This window comes from Anomaloglossus baeobatrachus, chromosome 6 (genome assembly GCF_048569485.1).
Source record: "Anomaloglossus baeobatrachus isolate aAnoBae1 chromosome 6, aAnoBae1.hap1, whole genome shotgun sequence".
NCBI lineage: Eukaryota > Metazoa > Chordata > Amphibia > Anura > Aromobatidae > Anomaloglossus > Anomaloglossus baeobatrachus.
In genome coordinates this window covers 527,313,102-527,334,665 of record NC_134358.1, presented here as the reverse complement: position 1 = coordinate 527,334,665, position 21,564 = coordinate 527,313,102, and the positions used below count along the sequence as shown (strand labels likewise).

The following is a 21,564-nucleotide window of genomic DNA, read 5'->3' as shown; positions in this document are numbered from 1 at the left end:
CCTAGTGACAGCAGCATAACCCATGGTCCTGTGTCCCCCAATGAAGACTCAGAGAAAGAGATTTTACGGTGAGTACACAAAAATCCTTCTTTTATTGCATTTTATATAAGGTTTATATAAGGGCAATAGGACGATTTTGGAGGCTACACATGACACACTGCCACCATGTGCTGCTGCTGCTGCTACATTGCAGCTGAATGGGGTCACATTGTGACCCGTAAGGTACCGCCACAAGCATGTCAAGAAAAGTCAAAACTAGTTGGATTGTTTTGGGGACTTGCATGTTTCAGGTCCCTGAAGCTCCAAAAGCGATCCCATGCTGTAATTTAGCAGCAGTACACGGCATTCTTTAGCTGAAGAAGCTGAAGTCGCAGTGTAGACATCCTTAGAACCCCTGTAAATCCTATGCATACAGGTCTATACAGTAGTTTTTGTACAGACTTACCATGGGCAAAACCTACAGACATCCACCGTGCAATCATATCTGCTGTTTGAGACACCACTATGTTGAAGAAAACCTGTAATGACAAGTCCTGTTATAACTGGGGCAACTATTGATTAAAATGTACTTTATTTATAGAACAACCCCTTTAAATTGGCTAGCATGTTATAAATATTGATTACATTTACTTCTCCTCTCAATAGAGAAACTAGTATCCCATAAATATATTATCTTGACTCAATAGCTATCACTACTGGTAGACATTACTGATAATACTATACATATGTGACCGAGTAAAGACAAAAAGACTCCAAAAAAAATTCAATATGGAATGCATGACTTTTTTCGTAAAGAACTGACACCCGAGAAGTATAGAACTCCCATAAGCATTAGATGGTTGTCAGCTCCTGCCATTGTATTTCATAGGAATTTTCTATGTATACCTTCAGCGGACGCTTGCAAGGGCCTACAGAGGATATACTGCCTACTAGAAGGCATAAAAATAATGTAAGGTATACTGATGTATACTGGGCAATGACCAAAAAGCCATTTACTTGAAAAATCTTGCAGTCGTTAAAGGGAACCTGTCAGGTCCAATATGCACCCAGAGCTACGAGCAATTCTGGGTGCATATTGCTAATCCCTGCCTAACTGTCCCTGTAGATAAAGGGATCTTTAGAAAACGTATTTCTAAACATCTTTTATCATATGCTAATGAGTGCAGGGACTAGTCCCCTGGACGTTACTTCCCTTGGCTAGTCGCCCCCATAGAATGTAAGTACGTCCCTGGTGAGATCATCCTCGGACACTGCACATTCATTAGCAAGTTAGCCTGCCCACAGGGGTGTGCTAACATGCTAATGGGGCTAACTAGCAAGGGAAGCAACGCCCAGGGGATTAGTCCCCATGCTCATTAGCATACGATAAAAGATTTTTAGAAATATTTTTTCTAATGATCTCTTTTTGCTACCAGATATAGGGATGGTTAGGCAGAAATTAGCAATATGCGCCCAGAACTGCTCGTGGTACTGGGTGCATATTGGACCTGACAGGTTCACTTTAATAATGGTTTTGAAAAAAAGAGAATTTTGTTTACTTACCGTAAATTCTTTTTCTTATAGTTCCGACATGGGAGACCCAAACCATGGGTGTATAGCTTCTGCCTCCGGAGGACACACAAAGTACTACACTAAAAGTGTAGCTCCTCCCTCCGAGCATATACACTCCCCGGATGACAAATCCAACCAGTTTAGTGCCAAAGCTGAAGGAGGACATCCACCCATAAGTAGAGATAGAGTAAAACCCGGAATAACCGGAACTTCTGTCTACAACAACAGCCGGTGAAAACACACGGAACAAGAAAGCTGCCAACAGGCAACAGGGAGGGTGCTGGGTCTCCCATGTCGGAACTATAAGAAAAAGAATTTACGGTAAGTAAACAAAATTCTCTTTTTCTTTATCGTTCCTTATGGGAGACCCAAACCATGGGACGTCTCAAAGCAGTCCATGGGTGGGAAATAAACAGAAACTGAGAAGTAGGCGAAACCTAACTTCACAAATGGGCGACAGCCGTCCGAAGGATGCGTCTGCCCAAGCTCGCATCTGCCGAAGCATGAGCATGCACTTGGTAGTGCTTCGAAAGGGTGTGCAGACTAGACCAAGTGGCAGCCTGACAGACCTGCTGAGCCGTAGCCCAAGAGGCACCGACAGCTCTGGTCGAGTGCGCCTTAATCCCTGGCGGGGGAGGCATCTGAGAACATAGGTAGGCATCGGATATGGCCGACCTAATCCAATGAGCTAGGGTCGGTTTAGAAGCCGAGAGACCCTTGCGCTGACCTGTGGTCAGCACAAAAAGAGAGGTGCACCGCCTAAAAAAACAGCGGTGCGTGACACATAGATCCGGAGCGTCCGCACCAAATCTAAAGCATGCAACGCTTTCTCAAAGCGATGCACAGGGGCCGAACAAAGGGAAGACAATGAAATGTCCTGGTTAAGGTGGAACGGAGACACCACCTTAGGGAGAAGGCCCGGAGTTGGATGGAGAACCACCTTGTCTTGGTGAAAAAAACCAAAAAGGGTGACTCCGAAGAGAGCACAGTCAAATAAGAGACTCTCCTGAGAGAAATTATGGCCACCAGAAAAACCACTTTCTGTGAAAGACTAAACAACGAAACCTCCCTAAGAGGCTCAAAGGGGGGTTTCTGTAAGGCCATGAGGACCAAAGAAAGGTCTCAGGGATCCAGAGACCGCCAGTAAGGCGGAATGATGTGAGATGCGCCCTGCATGAAGGTGCGCACCTGGGCCAGTCGGGCGATACGCCGCTGACAGAGCCGAGACCTGTCCCTTGAGGGAATGAGGGACAGACCTAGCTGCAGGCCGGACTGTAGAAAGGACAGGATGGTCGGCAAGGAAAAAACGGCCAAGGAGCATGGCCGGAAGAACGACACCAGGACAGGAAAATTCTCCAAGTCCTGAGGTAAAACATGGCCGAGGAAGACTTCCGAGCCTGAGTCATAGTGAAGATGACCTCGGAAGGAATGCCTGAAGCCGTAAGGATTCAGGGCTCCAGAGCCACGCCGTCAATCTGAGAGCCGCAGAATTGTTGTGGAAAACGGACCCTCTGAGAGAACGTCTGGCCAGTCCGGGAGATGCCACAGCACCTCTACGAACAGACGGAGCAGGTCTGGGAACCAAGCTCGCCTGGGGCGATGAGTACGACCCGACGGTCCTCCATTTTGATCTTGCGCAGGACTCTGGGCAAGAGAGCTAGAGGGGGAAACACGTAGGCCAGACGGAACTGGGACCAATCTGGAACCAGCGCGTCCGCTGCCAAGGCCTGAGGATCGTGGGAGCGAGCCACGTAACCGGGACCTTGTTGTTGTGCCAGGATGCCATTAGATCCACTCCTGGAGTGCCCTGCCTGCTAAATTGACCGGAACACTGCCAGATGCAGGGCTCACTCGCCGCTGTCCACGGTTTGACGGCTGAGATAATCTGCCTCCCAGTTCTCTGCGCCTGGGATGTGGACTGCGGATATGGTGGACTTGGAGTCCTCCGTCCACTGAAGGATATGTTGAACTTCCAACATTGCTAGGCGGCTGCGAGTCCTAGGACTACAGCCCTGATTTCCAGCACATTGATCGAGAGGGCTGATTCGGACGGAGTCCAAGTGCCCTGTGCTCGGTGGTGGAGAAACACTGCTCCCCAGCCGGATAGACTGGCATCCGTGGTGAGAATCACCCATGACGGGGCCAGAAAGGAGCGTCCCTGGTACAGAGAGAGGGGCCAAGCCACCACTTAAAGAGAGCTCCTGGTCTGTGGCGACAGAGCCACTAGCCTGTGCAAGGAAGAAGTCCCTTGTCCCAACAGCGGAAAATGTCCAGCTGCAGGGGACGCAGATGGAACTGGCAAGGGGAACCGCTTCTATTGACGCCACCATCTGACCCAGCACCTGCATGAGGTGCCTGATGGAATGACGGCGGAGCCTCAGCAGAGAGCGAACCGCCAGATGAAGAGACTGCTGTTTGACTAAGGGCAGCTTCACAAGTGCCAGCAGAGTCTCGCATTGCATCCCTAGGTACGTAAGTTCCTGGGTCGGGGTCAGAGTGGACTTGCAAGCGTGGCGAGAGTGAGCGAGACACTCCGCTGACAGTCTGCACTGGATGAAGCCCTGACTAGAAGGGCGTCCAGGTAAGGAATCACTACCAACCCCTGGAGGAGCAGAACCGCAACTGGTGAATACACGAGGGGCCGTGGCTAACCCAAAGGGGAGAGCCACGAATTGGAAATGTTCCTCTCCGATTACAAAACGTAGCCAACGCTGGTGTGAAACTGCGAATGGCACATGCAGAGAGACATCTCTGATGTCGATGGATGCTAAGAAATCTCCTTGGGTCATTGACTGATCGCAGAGATTCCATGCAAAATTGCCGCACCTGAACATGCTTGTTGAGAAGCATGAGATCCAGGTCGGAAAGCACCGTCCTTTTCGGGGACTAGGAAGAGATTTGAGTAGAAATCTCAGAACCGTTCCCAGTCGGGAACTGGTACAATTACTCCATTGGCCTGCAAGAATGCCACGGCCTGTGAGAAGGCGGCGGCCTTGGAGCAGGGGGGAGTTGTCAGAAAAAATCTGTTTGGCGGCTGAATAGAATTCTATTCTGTAGCCGTGGGAGATGGTAACCCACACCCACTGATCGAAGACGTGTTGAAACCACACGTCGCCCAAGAGGGAGAGCCTGCCACCGACCAAGGACGTTACTGGCGCGGCCAGATAATCAAGAGGAGGCTGCCTTGGTGGCAGCAGCTCCTGCCGACTTAGGACGTGGCTTCATGCGCCAGTTGGTTTACGGACCTTGGCTGAGTTAGTGGACGAGGCCGAGGGCTTAGAGGACGACCGGTTAGAGGAAACGAAAGGAACGAAACCTCGTCTGGTTCTTGCCCTGGAAGGTTTCCTGGGTTGTGGCATGGAAGTACTCTTCCTGCCAAAAGCTTCCTTAATAATTTCATCCAGTTGTTCACCGAATAGACTGGTCCCAGCAAAAGGGAGTCCAGCAAGGAACTTCTTAAGAAGCATCTGCCTTCCACTCTCGAAGCCACAGGAACCTGCGGATAGCGAGGGACGTAGCCGAGGCCACCGCAGTGCGGTGACAGTCTCCAGCTATAGGATGAAAAGACTGAAGCCTGGAAGTTAAGGCAACCAATTCGGGCATAAAGGCCCTGGTGAGGGAATGCATCTCCTCCCGAGAAGCAGAGATGGCTTTGAGAGCCCGCACTGCTGCAAAAGATGGGGAGAACGAGGCCCCTGCCGCCTCATATATAGATTTGGCCAGAAGGACAACCTGGCGGACAGTGGGATCCTCAGAGAGGTGCCGTCAGCCACTGATACAACTGTCCAGGCTGAAAGTCTAGACACCGGAGGGTCCACCCTTGGTGAATGAGCCCACTCCTTGACCACCACTGGTGGAAGGGGGAAACAGTCATCAGAACCACGCTCTGGGAAGCGTCTGTTAGGACAGGCTCTGGGCTTGGTCACAGTGACCTGAATGCTGGAGTGGATAAGGAACACACTCCTTGTTCTCTTAGGCAAGGTATACTGATGCTTTTCTGCCAAAGAGGGGTGCTCCCCTGATACAGGCGGATTGAGGTCCAGTACAAATATAATGGACGCAATCAAATCATTAGCATCTGCGTCACTTTCGGACAGATCAATGGGGTACATGGAGTGCGTCCGAGCCCCCAGTAAGGCATCCTCCTTGTCCTGCGAGTCAGCTCGTGAACCAGAGCCGCGGGGCGAGGAGGGAAAGGGGACCCTGCGTCTCCATTTTAGGAGGACGGGCTCCCAGATGAAGAATCCTCTGTGAGCTTTGCTGAGCGAGCCGTAGCAGCAGAAGCACCCTGAGAAGGGGGCTGATGCATGCTCAGCAGTGTCCGGGACAGCTGTCCCCTGGAGAGAGGGATTCTACCCCGCAGCCGGAGGGACCACTGGGGATAAGCCTCCAGGCTGAGGCACCACTATGTCAGAGCAGGCATCACAATGTGGTTATGTGCTCGGTACAGACAGTACGAGTCAACATGCGGTGCATAATAAAAAACAGCCTTGCAGCCCTGCACTGATATGAGACATGCTGCAGAAGTGGGGGCTCTGTCCAGAAAGACCCCCAGCAGAGTATATAAACAGAGTATATAAGCAGCAGCACAACCAGAGGTTGTGGCTTGCCAGACCGTTTAACATAACATCTCTGCTCCAGATTCCCCAGAAGTGGGGGCTTTTCGGAAAAAAACCCCAGCAGAGTATATAAACAGAGTGTATAAGCAGCTGCACAACCGGAGGTTGTGGCTTGCCAGACTGTTTAACATAGGGGCATCTCTGTGCCCTCCAGATCCCCCAGAACTGGGGGCTCTGTCCCAGGCCCCCATTTGTCACAATGTGTTTGCAGACATTGATCTCTGTGCCCTAGAACGCTGAGAAAATGGCGTCCACAGCGAGGAGAGGGGGCGGGGCCTACTCTGAGAGCAGGACGGAGGGCAAATGAGGCATACAGGGGAGGGAATCTTTCCTCAGTGAGGAGTGTCCCTTCCCTGTGCTGAGCAGCCGGTGGGCGGAGCCACCCTGTCTCACTGCACTGACTGACATAGAATCGAAACTAGGCCTCAGGCGAAGCCGGGGCCTAGATTTAAACATGCGGCCAGCGTGCAGGCACCATCGGCGCGGTTCTCCAGTGAAAACTGGAGAACCGGCCGGAAATGTTAAAACATACATATAACACATTCTCCCCCACAAATAAAGTACAAGGGACCCCTAGAAAGAGCACTTTCTGTGGTAATAACGTCTCAGTACTTAGCTTGAGACGCAGGTGCCAGGTCCCTGGGGGGTCATCGCTCCGTCCGGCAGGATCCTGAACAGGGCTGCGGATGGAGACCGGTCTCCTGCAAAGCAGTGAGAACCGTGATGGCTCCCACTTCAAACCAGAGCCCCAAGGGATGGCGAAGGAGCGCGGCATGTGAAGGCTCCAGCCCTGAAATCAACCTTAACAGCACCGCCGACACAGTGGGGTGAGAAGGGACATGCCGGGAGTCCAGATTGGACCCGCTTTTCTTCCAAATCTTTGAAATCAAAAATCAAAAATCAGAGGATGCATGTGTGTGTGTGACCTCCTGAACACAAAGCATTGAACTGGTTGGATTTGTCATCCGGGGAGTGTATATGCTCGGAGGGAGGAGCTACACTTTTAGTGTAGTACTTTGTGTGTCCTCCGGAGGCAGAAGCTATACACCCATGGTTTGGGTCTCCCATAAGGAACGATAAAGAAATGTGATGCTCTGCAGTTGTACCAGAAAACAGTGCAGTTTTCACCAGCATGCAGTCACATCTCTGCCGTCTGCAGAAGCTAACAATAATTAGTACTGGTATATAATTTTTCACCAATTCTGTTCTTCTAGATTTGTCTTTAAACTTTTGGGTTTGTCAACTTTTATGCCATTCATGTTTATTGGATATGTCATCAGTTTTAGAACTGCAAGAAGCTAATCGTGCCCAAAGTAGCCGTGGTACATTGGGAACACAATGCCCCCATCATTGCTTTCTACTCCACCACTATAGCACATTCATAGCAAATGTGCATTGCTCTATTCAAGACAGTATAAGCCGAGCTCAGTCGTCTATTCATAGATCTGATTATTGCTCCTTCAAGAAGGTCATGAAAATGATGTAGTAATTATAACAAGGGATGATCGAATACCTCAAATATTTGGCTTTGTGAATATTTTCCGAATAGGTCGCCGCTATGCGAATATGCAATGCGCAATGTAAGTCTATGGGTAGCGCGAATAGTTCCAAATAGTTGTTATTCAGGTTTCCCATAGACTTGCATTGAGCATCGAATATTCGCGAATAGTCGAATAGCGGCGACCTATTCGGCAAATATTCGCGAAGCCGAATATTTGAGGTATTCGATCATCCCTAATTATGACGAGTATAATGTAGGTCTTATCTTACCAAAATTCTATCCGGATCTGTTCTGCTAATGGCTGGAAAGTGTTCAGTAATGATAAAATCCACTAATTCCCTAGAAAACAACACATATAACAGTCAATGTGCGAAACATACATAGGTGTGACCTACCATTAGCATTCAGCTTATACAAGTACTTTCATTTATTTGCATAATCACATGAACAATAAACGAATATTTATCAAGCGAGTCAAATAGAAATATACTTATTCAATGAACGTTAATATGGTTTTACGCTCTTCTTTAAAAGTTAGTAATGGGAAGTCATAATTGTAAAAGAAAAAAGACAAACTTATCCTTAGGGGCCTTTCACATTGCGTTCCAATCTCTGTTCAGTGGTCCCGTTGGGGCTTCCGGCCGAACCTCCTGCAAAATGAGTTTCGGACTCATGCGCCGATGGGGCCATTGACTATAATGGTGCAGACGGAGTCTCCCTATCTTCTGTCGTGCAACATTGTCGGAAGTATACGCTTACTGGAAATGGACACCAAGACGCAGTCTGCTACATCTGGGTGTCCGTCTCCAGTAAGCGTAGAATCCCGAAAATGGTGCACAACAGAGCACAGGGTGACTCCGTCTGCACCACTATAGTCAATGGCCCCATCGGCGCATACACTGTGTGCAGAATTATTAGGCAAATGAGTATTTTGATCACATGATACTTTTTATACATGTTGTCCTACTCCAAGCTGTATAGGCTTGAGAGCCAACTACCAATTAAGTAAATCAGGTGCTGTGAATCTCTGTAATGAGGAGGGGTGTGGTGTAATGACATCAACACCCTATATAAGGTGTGCTTAATTATTAGGCAACTTCCTTTCCTTTGGCAAAATGGGTCAGAAGAGAGATTTGACGGGCTCTGAAAAAAGAGAATTTTGTTTACTTACCGTAAATTCTTTTTCTTATAGTTCCATATTGGGAGACCCAGACCATGGGTGTTTAGCTTCTGCCTCCGGAGGACACACAAAGTACTACACTTAAAAGTGTAGCTCCTCCCTCTGAGCTTATACACCCCCTGGTGAGCAGACCCAGCCAGTTTAGTGCAAAAGCTGAAGGAGAAAACTGAGAAGTAGGCAGAACCTAACTTCACAAATGGGTGACAGCCGCCTAAAGGATGCATCTGCCCAAGCTCGCATCTGCCGAAGCATGAGCATGCACTTGGTAGTGGTTCGAAAAGGTGTGCAGGCTAGTCCAAGTGGCAGCCTGACAGACTTGTTGAGCCGTAGCCTGGTGCCTGAAAGCCCAAGAGGCACCGACAGCTCTGGTCGAATGTGCCTTGATCCCCGGTGGGGGAGGCACCTGAGTACTCTGGTAGGCGTCCGAAATGGTCGATCTAATCCAACGGGCTAAGGTCGGCTTAGACGCAGAAAGGCCCTTGCGCCGACCTGTGGTTAGCACAAAAAGAGAAGTGCACCGCCTAAGTGCAGCGGTGCGAGACACATAGATCCGGAGAGCACGCACCAGATCCAGAGTATGCAACGCTTTTTCAAAGCGATGAACAGGAGCCGGACAAAAGGAAGGTAAGGTAATGTCCTGGTTAAGGTGGAAAGGAGAGACCACCTTAGGAAGAAAGTCCGGAGTCGGACGGAGAACCACCTTGTCTTGATGGAAAACTAAAAAAGGTGACTCCGAAGAGAGCGCAGCCAAATCAGAGACTCTCCTGAAGGAAGTTATGGCCACCAGAAAGGCCACTTTCTGTGAAAGACGATACAAAGAAACCTCCCTAAGAGGCTCAAAGGGGGGTTTCTGCAAAACCGTGAGAACCAAGTTAAGGTCCCAGGGATCCAAGGGCCGCCGGTAAGGCGGAATGATGTGAGACGCTCCTTGCATGAAGGTGCGGACCTGAGCCAGCCGATCGAGACGCCGCTGGAACAGAACTGACAGAGCTGAGACTTGTCCCTTGAGAGAGTTGAGGGACAGTCCTAGCTGCAGACCGGACTGTAGAAAAGACAGAAGGGTCGGCAAGGAGAATGGCCAAGGAGGATGGTCGGTAGAGCGACACCAGGACAGGAAAATTTTCCAAGTCTTGTGATAGATCTTAGCGGAGGAAGACTTGCGCGCCCGAGTCATAGTGGAGATGACTTCAGGAGGAATACCAGAAGCTGTCAAAATCCAGGACTCAAGAGCCACGTCGTCAATTTGAGAGCCGCAGAATTCGGGCGGAAAAACGGACCTTGCGAGAGAAGGTCTGGACGGTCCGGGAGATGCCACGGCATCTCTATGGACAGATGGAGCAGGTCTGGATACCAAGCTCGCCTGGGCCAGTCCGGTGCAATGAGGATGACTCGACAGCCCTCCATTCTGATCTTGCGCAGGACTCTGGGCAAGAGAGCTAGAGGGGGAAACACGTAGGACAGACGAAACTGGGACCAGTCTTGAACCAGAGCGTCCGCGGCGAATGCCTGAGGATCGTGGGAGCGGGCCACGTAAACAGGAACTTTGTTGTTGTGACGGGATGCCATTAGGTCCACCTCCGGAGTGCCCCATTTGCGGCAGATTGACTGAAACACTGCCGGGTGCAGGGACCACTCGCCACCGTCCACGGTTTGACGGCTGAGATAATCTGCCTCCCAGTTTTCCACGCCTGGGATGTGGACTGCGGATATGGTGGACTTGGAGTCCTCCGCCCATTGAAGGATGCGTTGTACCTCCAACATTGCCAGACGGCTGCGTGTCCCGCCTTGGTGATTGATGTAGGCAACCGCTGTCGCGTTGTCTGACTGGACTCGAATGTGCCTGCCCGCCAATAGGTGGTGAAAAGCTAGGAGAGCTAGAAGCACGGCTCTGGTTTCCAGCACATTGATCGAAAGGGCTGACTCGGACGGAGTCCAAGTGCCCTGCGCTCTGTGGTGGAGACATACCACTCCCCAGCTGGATAGACTGGCATCCGTGGTGAGAATCACCCAGGACGGGGCCAGGAAGGAGCGCCCCTGGGACAGGGAGAGGGGCCGAAGCCACCACTGAAAAGAGCTCCTGGTCTGTGGCGACAGAGCCACCAACCTGTGTAAGGAGGAAGGCCGCTTGTCCCAACAGCGGAGAATGTCCAGCTGCAGGGGGCGCAGATGGAACTGGGCAAAGGGAACAGCCTCCATGGACGCCACCATTTGACCCAGCACCTGCATCAGACGCCTGAGGGTATAACGGCGGGGCCTCAGCAGAGAGCGCACCGCTAGCTGGAGGGACTGCTGTTTGACTAAGGGCAACTTCACAAGTGCCGGCAAAGTCTCGAACTGCATCCCTAGGTACGTGAGACTCTGGGTCGGAGTCAGAGTGGATTTGGGCAGATTGACCAGCCACCCGAATTGGGCTAGAGTGGCGAGAGTGAGCGAGACACTCCGCTGACAGTCTGCGCTGGATGAAGCCTTGACTAGAAGGTCGTCCAGGTAAGGAATCACTGCCAACCCCTGGAGGTGCAGAACCGCAATCACTGCTGCCATGACCTTGGTGAATACCCGAGGAGCCGTGGCTAACCCGAAGGGGAGAGCCACGAATTGGAAATGATCCTTTCCTATTGCAAAATGTAGCCAACGCTGGTGTGAAACTGCAATTGCCACATGCAGATAGGCATCTCTGATGTCGATGGATGCCAGGAAATCCCCTTGGCTCATTGAGGCAATGACTGATCGCAGAGACTCCATGCGAAAGTGCCGCACCTGAACATGCTTGTTGAGAAGCTTGAGATCCAGGATGGGCCGGAAGGTACCATACTTTTTGGGAACTAGGAAGAGATTTGAGTAGAAACCTCTGAACCGTTCCCGGGCGGGAACTGGTACAATTACTCCGTTGGCCTGCAAGGCTGTCACGGCCTGCGAGAAGGCGGCGGCCTTGGAGCAAGGGGGGGGGGGGGGGGGGGTTGAGAGAATAAATCTGTTTGGCGGGCTGGAAGAGAATTCTATCCTGTAGCCGTGGGAGATGATATCTCCCACCCACTGATTGGAGACGTGTTGAAACCAAGCGTCGCCAAAGTGGGAGAGCCTGCCATCGACTAAGGACGTCGCCGGGGCGGGCAGAGAGTCAAGAGGAGGCTGCCTTAGTGGCAGCACCTCCTGCGGTCTTCTGTGGACGCGCTTTTGGGCGCCAGTTGGATTTCTGGTCCTTGGCTGAGTTAGCGGACGAGGCCGAGGGCTTAGAGGACGACCAGTTGGAGGAACGAAAGGAGGGAAACCTCGACTGATTCCTACCCTGGGCAGGTCTCCTGGTTTTGGTTTGTGGCATGGAAGTACTCTTCCCGCCAGTAGCTTCCTTAATGATTTCATCCAGCTGTTCTCCGAACAGCCGGGACCCAGCAAAAGGGAGCCCAGCAAGGTACTTCTTTGAAGAAGCATCTGCCTTCCACTCTCGAAGCCACAAGATCCTGCGGATAACGAGTGAATTAGCCGAAGCCACCGCAGTGCGGTGAGAAGCCTCCAGCATGGCAGACATAGCATAAGATGAAAAAGCTGAAGCTTGGGAAGTTAAGGCAACCATTTCGGGCATAGATTCCCTGGTGAGGGAATGCATCTCCTCTAGAGAAGAAGAGATGGCTTTGAGAGCCCACACTGCTGCAAAAGTCGGGGAAAACGCGGCCCCCGCCGCTTCATACACGGATTTGGCCAGAAGGTCAATCTGACGGTCCGTGGAATCCTTAAGGGAGGTGCCGTCAGCCACCGACACAACAGTCCGAGCTGAGAGCCTAGACACCGGAGGGTCTACCTTTGGTGACTGAGCCCACTCCTTGACCACCTCAGGTGGGAAGGGAAAACGGTCATCAGAACCACGCTTTGGGAAGCGTTTGTCAGGACAGGCCCTGGGTTTGGTCACAGCGGCCTGAAAACTGGAGTGGTTAAAGAACACACTCTTTGCTCTCTTGGGCGAGGTAAACTGGTGCTTTTCTGCCAGAGAGGGTTGCTCCTCTGATACTGGCGGATTAAGATCCAGTACAGAGTTAATGGAAGCAATCAAGTCACTAAGATCTGAGTCACCCTCGGACAGATCAATGGGGTACATGGAGTTAGCCTCCGAGCCTCCTGTAAAGCCATCCTCCTCATCCTGCGAGTCAGCTCTTGAATCAGAGCCGCGGGAGGAGGAGGGAGAGGGAACCCTGCGTCTCTTCTTAGGAGGACGGGGTCTGGGCCCTGATGATGAATCCTCTGTGAGCTCCGAACCTAAGAGACCCATAGCAATAGGGGCACCCTGTGAAGGGGGCTGATGCATATTCATCAAAGTCCTGGACAGAAGTCCCATGGACTCAGCAAAAGACTGGGAGATAGACCTAGAAAAGGATTCTACCCAAGCCGGGGGTTCAGCCACAGGAGCAGGAGCAGCCTGAGAGACCACTGGGGGTGAGACTCCAGGCTGTGGCACCGCCAAGTTAGAGCAGACCTCACAATGAGGATAGGTGCTCGGTTCAGGCAGCAGGAGCTTACATGCAGCGCATACAGAATAAAGCTTTGGAGCCTTGCTCCTCGTGTGAGACATGCTGCTGGAGTGGGGGCTCTGCCAGAGAATGAACCCCAGAGAGTATATACAGAGGTCCACAACCGGAGACCGGCTGTGGCTTACCAGACCGCTGGAGCGGTGTTGTGTGCCCTCCAGATCCCGAAGCCCGGACCCCCAAGCACAGCACCTCAGCAGGGATGCAGAGTGCAGGCCAGCGCCGAGTGAACTCTGTCTGAGAAAATGGCCGCCGGAGCGAAGAGAGGGGGCGGGACTTGCTGTGAGAGCGGGATCTGGAGGGCCATAGAGACCTACAGGGGAGGAGACACGCACAGCAGTGGGGAGTGTCCCTCCCCTGTGCAGAACGGCCGCCGGGAGGAGCCGAGCCTGTCCCTCTGCATGAATGACATGCGAGGGCAGAGAACAGAAACTAGGCCTCCGGCAAAGCCGGGGCCTGAATTTGAGCGGCGAGGCCGACGCGCGCAGGCACCATCGGCGCGGTTCTCGGGTGACAGCTAGAGAACCCACCGGAAATGCCAATAAATACAGTAAGCACACTCTCCCCAAACAATAAAGCACAGGGACCCCCAAAATATAAACGTCTCAGGTACTTAGCTGCTGAGACGCAGGGCCAGGCCCCTGGGGATGAGTGCTCCGGTCCAGCAGGATCCTGAAGGGCTGCGGATGGAGACCGGTCTCCTGCCAGGCAGGGAAACCGTGCTGGCTCCCACTTCAAGCCAGAGCCCAGGAGGGATGGTGAAGGAGCACGGCATGTAAGGCTCCAGCCTTGGAAATCAACCTTACAACACCGCCGACACAGTGGGGTGAGAAGGGACATGCCGGGGGTCCAGACGTGGACCGGACTTCTTCAATCTCATTCCAAAGAAGAAAAATCATATGAGAATGCATGTGTGGATGTATGCCCTCCTGAACACAAAGCGATAAACTTGCTGGGTCTGCTCACCAGGGGGTGTATAAGCTCAGAGGGAGGAGCTACACTTTTAAGTGTAATACTTTGTGTGTCCTCCGGAGGCAGAAGCTAAACACCCATGGTCTGGGTCTCCCAAAGGAATGATAAAGAAAAAGAGAATTTTGTTTACTTACCGTAAATTCTTTTTCTTATAGTTCCGACATGGGAGACCCAGACCATGGGTGTATAGCTAGCGACCTCCGGAGGACACACAAAGCACTACACTCAAACGTGTAGCTCCTCCCTCCGGGCTATATACACCCCCTGGATGACAATCTACCCAGTTCAGTGCAAAAGCTGAAGGAGGACATCCACCCATAAGTAGAGATAGAGTAAAACTCGGCAAAACCAGCACTCTGTCTACTAACAACAGCCGTGAAGCACACGGAACAAAAAAACTGCCAACAGGCAACAGGGAGGGAGCTGGGTCTCCCATGTCGGAACTATAAGAAAAAGAATTTACGGTAAGTAAACAAAATTCTCTTTTTCTTCATCGTTCCTTATGGGAGACCCAGACCATGGGACGTTCCAAAGCAGTCCATGGGTGGGAAATAAACGAAACGGAGAAGTAGGCAAAACCTAACTTCACAAATGGGCGACAGCCGCCTGAAGGATGCGTCTGCCCAAGCTCGCATCTGCCGAAGCATGAGCATGCACTTGGTAGTGCTTAGAAAAAGTGTGCAGACTGGACCAAGTGGCAGCCTGACACACTTGCTGAGCCGTAGCCTGGTGCCTGAAAGCCCAGGAGGCACCGACAGCTCTGGTCGAGTGCGTCTTAATCCCCGACGGGGGAGGCACCTGAGAAGATTGGTAGGCATCGGCGATAGCCGACCTAACCCAACGAGCCAAGGTCGGTTTAGACGCCGAAAGGCCCTTGCGCTGACCCGTGGTTAGCACAAAAAGTGAGGTGCACCGCCGAAAAACGGCGGTGCGAGACACATCGATTCGGAGCGCCCGCACCAAATCTAAGGTGTGCAACGCCTTCTCAAAGCGATGCACAGGGGCCGGACAAAAAGAGGGCAATGAAATGTCCTGGTTAAGGTGGAAGGAAGACACCACCTTAGGGAGAAAGTCCGGAGTCGGACGAAGAACCACCTTGTCTTGGTGAAACACCAAAAAGGGGGATTCCGAAGAGAGCGCAGCCAAATCAGAAACTCTCCTGAGAGAAGTTATGGCTACTAGAAAGACAACTTTCTGTGAAAGTCTAGACAAAGGAACCTCCCTGAGAGGCTCAAAAGGGGGTTTCTGTAAGGCCGTGAGGACCAAATTAAGGTCCCAGGGATCCAAGGGTCGTCGGTAAGGAGGAATGATGTGAGATGCGCCCTGCATGAAGGTGCGCACCTGAGCCAGTCGGGCGATACGCCGCTGGAACAATACCGACAAAGCCGACACCTGTCCCTTAAGTGAATTGAGGGACAGACCCAACTGTAGACCCGACTGTAGAAAAGACAGGATGGTCGGCAAGGCGAACGGCCAAGGAGCATGGCCGGAAGAGCGACACCAGGACAGGAAAATTTTCCAAGTCCTGTGGTAAATCTTAGCCGAGGAAGACTTCCGAGCCTGAGTCATGGTGGAGATGACCTCAGAGGGAATGCCTGAAGCCGTCAGGATCCAGGACTCAAGAGCCACGCCGTCAATCTGAGAGCCGCAGAATTCTGGCGGAAGAACGGACCTTGAGTGAGAAGGTCTGGGCGGTCCGGAAGATGCCACGGCACCCCTACGGACAGGCGGAGCAGGTCTGGGTACCAGGCTCGCCTGGGCCAGTCCGGAGCAATGAGTATTACTCGACGGCCCTCCATTCGGATCTTGCGCAGAACCCTGGGCAATAGCGCCAGAGGGGGAAACACATAGGCCAGACTGAACTGAGACCAATCCTGAACCAGTGCGTCTGCTGCGAAGGCTTGAGGATCGTGGGAGCGAGCCACGTAAACCGGAACCTTCTTGTTGTGCCGGGAAGCCATTAGATCTACTTCCGGAGTGCCCCACTTGCGGCAAATTGACCTGAACACTGACGGATGCAGTGCCCACTCGCCGCCGTCCACGGTTTGACGGCTGAGATAATCGGCCTCCCAGTTTTCCACGCCTGGGATGTGGACTGCGGATATGGTGGACTTTGAGTCCTCCGTCCACTGGAGGATTCGTTGAACCTCCAACATCGCCAGACGGCTGTGAGTCCCGCCCTGGTGATTGATGTAGGCAACCGCTGTCGCGTTGTCCGACTGAACCCGAATGTGCTTGCCCGCCAATAGGTGGTGAAAGTCTAGGAGAGCTAGAAACACGGCTCTGATCTCCAGCACATTGATCGGGAGGGCCGATTCGGACGGAGTCCAAGTGCCCTGTGCTCGGTGATGGAGAAACACCGCTCCCCAGCCGGAGAGACTGGCATCCGTGGTGAGGATCACCCAGGACGGAGTCAGGAAGGACCGTCCCTGTGAAAGGGAGAGGGGCTGAAGCCACCACTGAAGGGAGTTCCTGGCCTGTGATGACAGAGCCACCAGCCTGTCCAAAGAAGAGATCCGCTTGTCCCAACAGCGGAGAATGTCCAGCTGCAAGGGACGCAGATGGAACTGGGCAAAGGGAACCGCTTCTATGGACGCCACCATCTGACCCAGCACCTGCATGAGGTGTCTGATGGAATGACGGCGGTGCCTCAGCAGAGAGCGCACTGCCAGACGAAGGGACTGCTGTTTGACTAAGGGCAACTTGACAAGTGCCGGCAGCGTCTCGAATTGCATCCCTAGGTACAAAAGTACCTGGGTCGGGGTCAGAGTCGACTTGGGGAGGTTGACAAGCCACCCGAATTGGACTAGAGTGGCGAGAGTGAGCGAGACACTCCGCTGACAGTCTACACTGGATGAGGCCTTGACTAGAAGGTCGTCCAGGTAAGGAATCACTGCCAACCCCTGGAGGTGCAGGACCGCAACCACTGCTGCCATGACCTTGGTGAACACTCGGGGGGCCGTGGCTAAGCCAAAGGGAAGAGCCACGAACTGGAAATGTTCCTCTCCGATCGCAAAGCGTAGCCAGCGCTGGTGTGAAACCGCAATAGGCACATGCAGATAGGCATCTCTGATGTCGATGGATGCCAGAAAATCTCCCTGGGTCATTGAGGCAATGACCGATCTTAGAGATTCCATGCGAAAGTGCCGCACCTGAACATGCTTGTTGAGAAGCTTGAGATCCAGGATGGGCCGGGAGGAACCGTCCTTTTTGGGAACTAGAAAGAGGTTTGAGTAGAAACCTCTGAACCGTTCCCGGGCGGGGACCGGAACAATTACACCGTTGGTCTGCAGGGATGCCACGGCCTGAGAGAAGGCGGCGGCTTTGGAGCAGGGGGGGGTGGACAGAAAAAATCTGTTTGGCGGGCTGGAGGAAAAAGGTATCCTGTAGCCGTGGGTGATGATATCCCGCACCCACTGATCGGCGACGTGTTGCAACCACACGTCGCCAAAGTGGGAGAGCCTGCCCCCGACCAAGGACGTTGCTGGCGCGGCCAGATAGTCACGAGGAGGCTGCCTTGGTGGCAGCGGCTCCTCCGGTCTTTTGAGGACGCGGCTTTGCGCGCCAGTTGGATTTGCGATCCTTGGCGGTATTGGACGAGACTGTGGGCTTAGAGGATGACCAGTTAGAGGAACGAAAGGAACGAAACCTCGATTGGTTCCTGCCCTGGGTAGGTTTCTTGGCTTTAGCTTGTGGCAAGGAAGTACTCTTCCCGCCAGTAGCTTCCTTAATTATGTCATCCAGCTGTTCCCCAAACAGCCGTGACCCAGTAAAGGGGAGACTCGCAAGGTACTTCTTAGAGGAAGCGTCCGCTTTCCACTCTCGAAGCCACAAGATCCTGCGGATCGCGAGGGAGTTAGCGGAAGCCACTGCCGTGCGGTGAGAAGCCTCCAGGATGGCAGACATGGCGTAGGACGCAAAAGCCGAAGCTCGGGAAGTTAAGGCATCCATCTCAGGAATAGAGTCCCTGGAAAGGGAATGAATCTCCGCCAGAGAGGCAGAGATAGCCTTAAGAGCCCACACCGCCGCAAAAGACGGAGAGAAGGAGGCTCCTGCCGCCTCAAATACAGACTTGGCCAGAAGGTCAACCTGGCGGTCAGTGGGATCCTTAAGAGAAGTGCCGTCGGCCACCGCAACTACTGTGCGGGCTGAGATTCTGGACACTGGAGGGTCCACCTTTGGGGACTGGGCCCAGTCCTTAACTACCTCCGGTGGAAACGGGAAACGGTCATCTGAACTACGTTTCGGAAAACGTTTGTCAGGACAGGCCCTAGGCTTGTTAACAGTGGTCTGAAAGCTGGAGTGGTTAAAAAACATACTCCTAGGTTTCTTAGGAGAGGTAAACTGGTGTACCTCTACCAGAGAGGGTTGATCCTCTGACTCCTGTGGGTTGAGGTTCAGTACGGAGTTAATGGACGCAATCAAGTCACTAACGTCCGCATCACCCTCAGACAAATCAATGGGGTACATAGAGGCAGCGTCTGAGCCCACAGTAAAGGAATCTTCCTCGCCCTGCACCTCGGCTTGTGAATCAGAGCCGTGGGACGAGGAAGGAGAAGGGTCCGTGCGTCTCCGTTTAGGGGGACGGGGTCCTAGGACCTGCTCTGAGGGCTCTGCAGAGCTCGGAGCCGCAGAGACACCCTGAGAGGGAGGCTGATGCATAGACAGCAGCGTCTGGGACAGCTGCCCCATGGAATCGGCAAACGACTTGGAAAGAGCCTGTGAAAAGGATGCTACCCAAGCCGGGGGTTCAGCCACCGGGACCGAAGCAGCCTGAGGGACCCCTGAGGAGGCTCCAGGCTGAGACACAACCATATTAGCACAGTTATCACAATGTGGGTACGTGCTAGGCTCTGGCAGAATTAGCTTGCAAGCAGTGCATATAGCATACATGTTTGCAGCTTTGCTCCTAGTGACAGACATGCTGCTGTGGAGGAAGCTCTGCAGCCAAAACACACTCCTGTAGAAAGCCTGAGTGTATAAAAATCCACAACCATAGGTTGTGGCTTACCAGCCCTGCTCTCTGTGTCCTCCGGATTTCACCGCTCCCCTGTAAAGTGACAGCTTTCCAAAAAGTATGCAGCTGCAACATCCAGCGCTTCTCAGTGATAAAAACGCTGATAAAATGGCGCTGGGAGAAGGAGGGGGGGCGTGTATAAGCCCAGGAGCGGGAAAACAGAAGCACAGAGATACAGGGGGGTAGACAGGGGAGGGGACATCTCCTTAGAGAGAAGTGCCCTCCCCTCTGCTGGCCGGGCGGTGGGCGGCGCTGTATGCAAAACATACAGCAGAAGCCAAAAACGAAACTAGGCCCAAACTGAAGCCGGGGCCTAGATTTCAAAGTGCGGCCGACGAGCAGGCACCGTCGGCGCGGTTCTCATGGGAAATTCCCAGAACCGGCCGAAATTAACAGTAACGCTAAAGCACATACTGCCCCCATAATAAAAGCACCCGGGACCCCTGAAAAAACGTCTCAATACTTAGCTTGGAGACGCAGGGCCATGTCCCTGAGTGGGGTTAACGCTCCTTCCAGCAGGGACCAGACAGGGCTGTGGATGGAGCCGGCCTCCTGCAAGCAGAGAGGACCGTGGAGGCTCCCACTTCAAACAGAGCCTCGACAGAGGATGCGAAGGAGCTCGGCATGTGAAGGCTCCAGCCTTATGAAGATCAACCTTAACAGCACCCCGCAGAGTGGAGCGTGAAGGGACATGCCGGGAGTCCAGATTGGACCCGCTTTTCTATAAAAATTAAAATAAAATTGAAAAAAATATGAGGAAATAAAAGTGTGTGTATCCTCCTGAAACACAAAGCGTTGAACTGGGTAGATTGTCATCCAGGGGGTGTATATAGCCCGGAGGGAGGAGCTACACGTTTGAGTGTAGTGCTTTGTGTGTCCTCCGGAGGTCGCTAGCTATACACCCATGGTCTGGGTCTCCCATAAGGAACGATGAAGAAAGTCCAAAATTGTGAGATGTCGTGCAGAGGGAAGCAGCAGTCTTGAAATTGCCAAACTTTTGAAGCGTGATCACAGAACAATCAAGCGCTTCATGGCAAATAGCCAACAGGGTCACAAGAAGCGTGTTGGGCAAAAAAGGCGCAAAATAACTGCCCATGAATTGAGGAAAATTAAGTGTGAAGCTGCCAAGATGCCATTTGCCACCAGTTTGGCCATATTTCAGAGCTGCAACGTTACTGAAGTATCAAAAAGCACAAGGTGTGCCATACTCAGGGACATGGCCAAGGTAAGGAAGGCTGAAAAATGACCACCTTTGAACAAGAAACATAAGGTAAAGCGACAAGACTGGGCCAAGAAATATCTGAAGACTGATTTTTCAAAGGTTTTATGGACTGATGAAATGAGAGTGACTTTTGATGGGCCAGATGGATGGGTCTGAGGCTGGATCAGTAAAGGGCAGAGAGCTCCACTCCGACTCAGACGCCAGCAAGGTGGAGGTGGGTACTGGTATGGGCTGGTATCACCAAAGATGAACTTGTGGGACCTTTTCGGGTTGAGGATGGAGTTAAGCTCAACTCCCAGACCTTCTGCCAGTTTCTGGAAGACAACTTCTTCAAGCAGTGGTACAGGAAGAAGTCGGCATCGTTCAAGAAAACCATGATTTTCATACAGGACAATGCTCCATCACATGCATCCAACTACTCCACAGCGTGGCTGGCCAATAAAGGTGTAAAAGATGAAAAGATAAAGACATGGCCCCATTGTTGATCTGAACCTCATATAGAACCTGTGGTCCCTCATAAAATGTAAGATCTACAGGGAGGGAAAACAGTCCACCTCTGGGAGCAGTGTCTGGAAGCTGTGATGGCTGCTGCACGCAATGTTGATCGTAAACAGATCAAGCAATGACAGAATCTATGGATGGTCGGCTGTTAAGTGTCATCATAAAGAAAGGAGGCTATATTGGTCACTCATTTTTGGGGTTTTGTTTTTGCATGTCAGAAATGTTTATTTCTAAATTTTGTGCAGTTATATTGATTTACCTGGTGAAAATAAACAAGTGAGAGGGGAATATATATTTGGTTTTTATTAAGTTGCCTAATAATTCTGCACAGTAATAGTTACCTGCACAAACAGATATCCTCCTAAGATAGCCAAATCTAAAAAGCAAAAACACTCCAACTTCCAAAAATATTAAGCTTTGATACTAAAAATCCTTTAAAATACAACTAGCCTAATAATTCTGCACACAGTGTATGTAGAGCCCC

General features: G+C 52.0%; 1 protein-coding gene across 4 annotated transcripts in view; it reads right to left on the bottom strand.

Moving 5' to 3' along the window:
* Positions 1-21,564, bottom strand: part of LOC142244550 (protein nucleotidyltransferase YdiU-like) — a 119,687-nt gene that overhangs the window by 70,409 nt on the left and 27,714 nt on the right. For all 4 annotated transcript variants that reach the window (XM_075316796.1, XM_075316793.1, XM_075316794.1 and 1 more), the window contains 2 exons: positions 7,941-8,010; positions 446-518 (listed from right to left, as the gene is read on the bottom strand). In XM_075316796.1, coding sequence (XP_075172911.1) covers positions 446-518; positions 7,941-8,010 — 143 coding nt within the window. The remainder of the gene's footprint in view (positions 1-445; positions 519-7,940; positions 8,011-21,564) is intronic.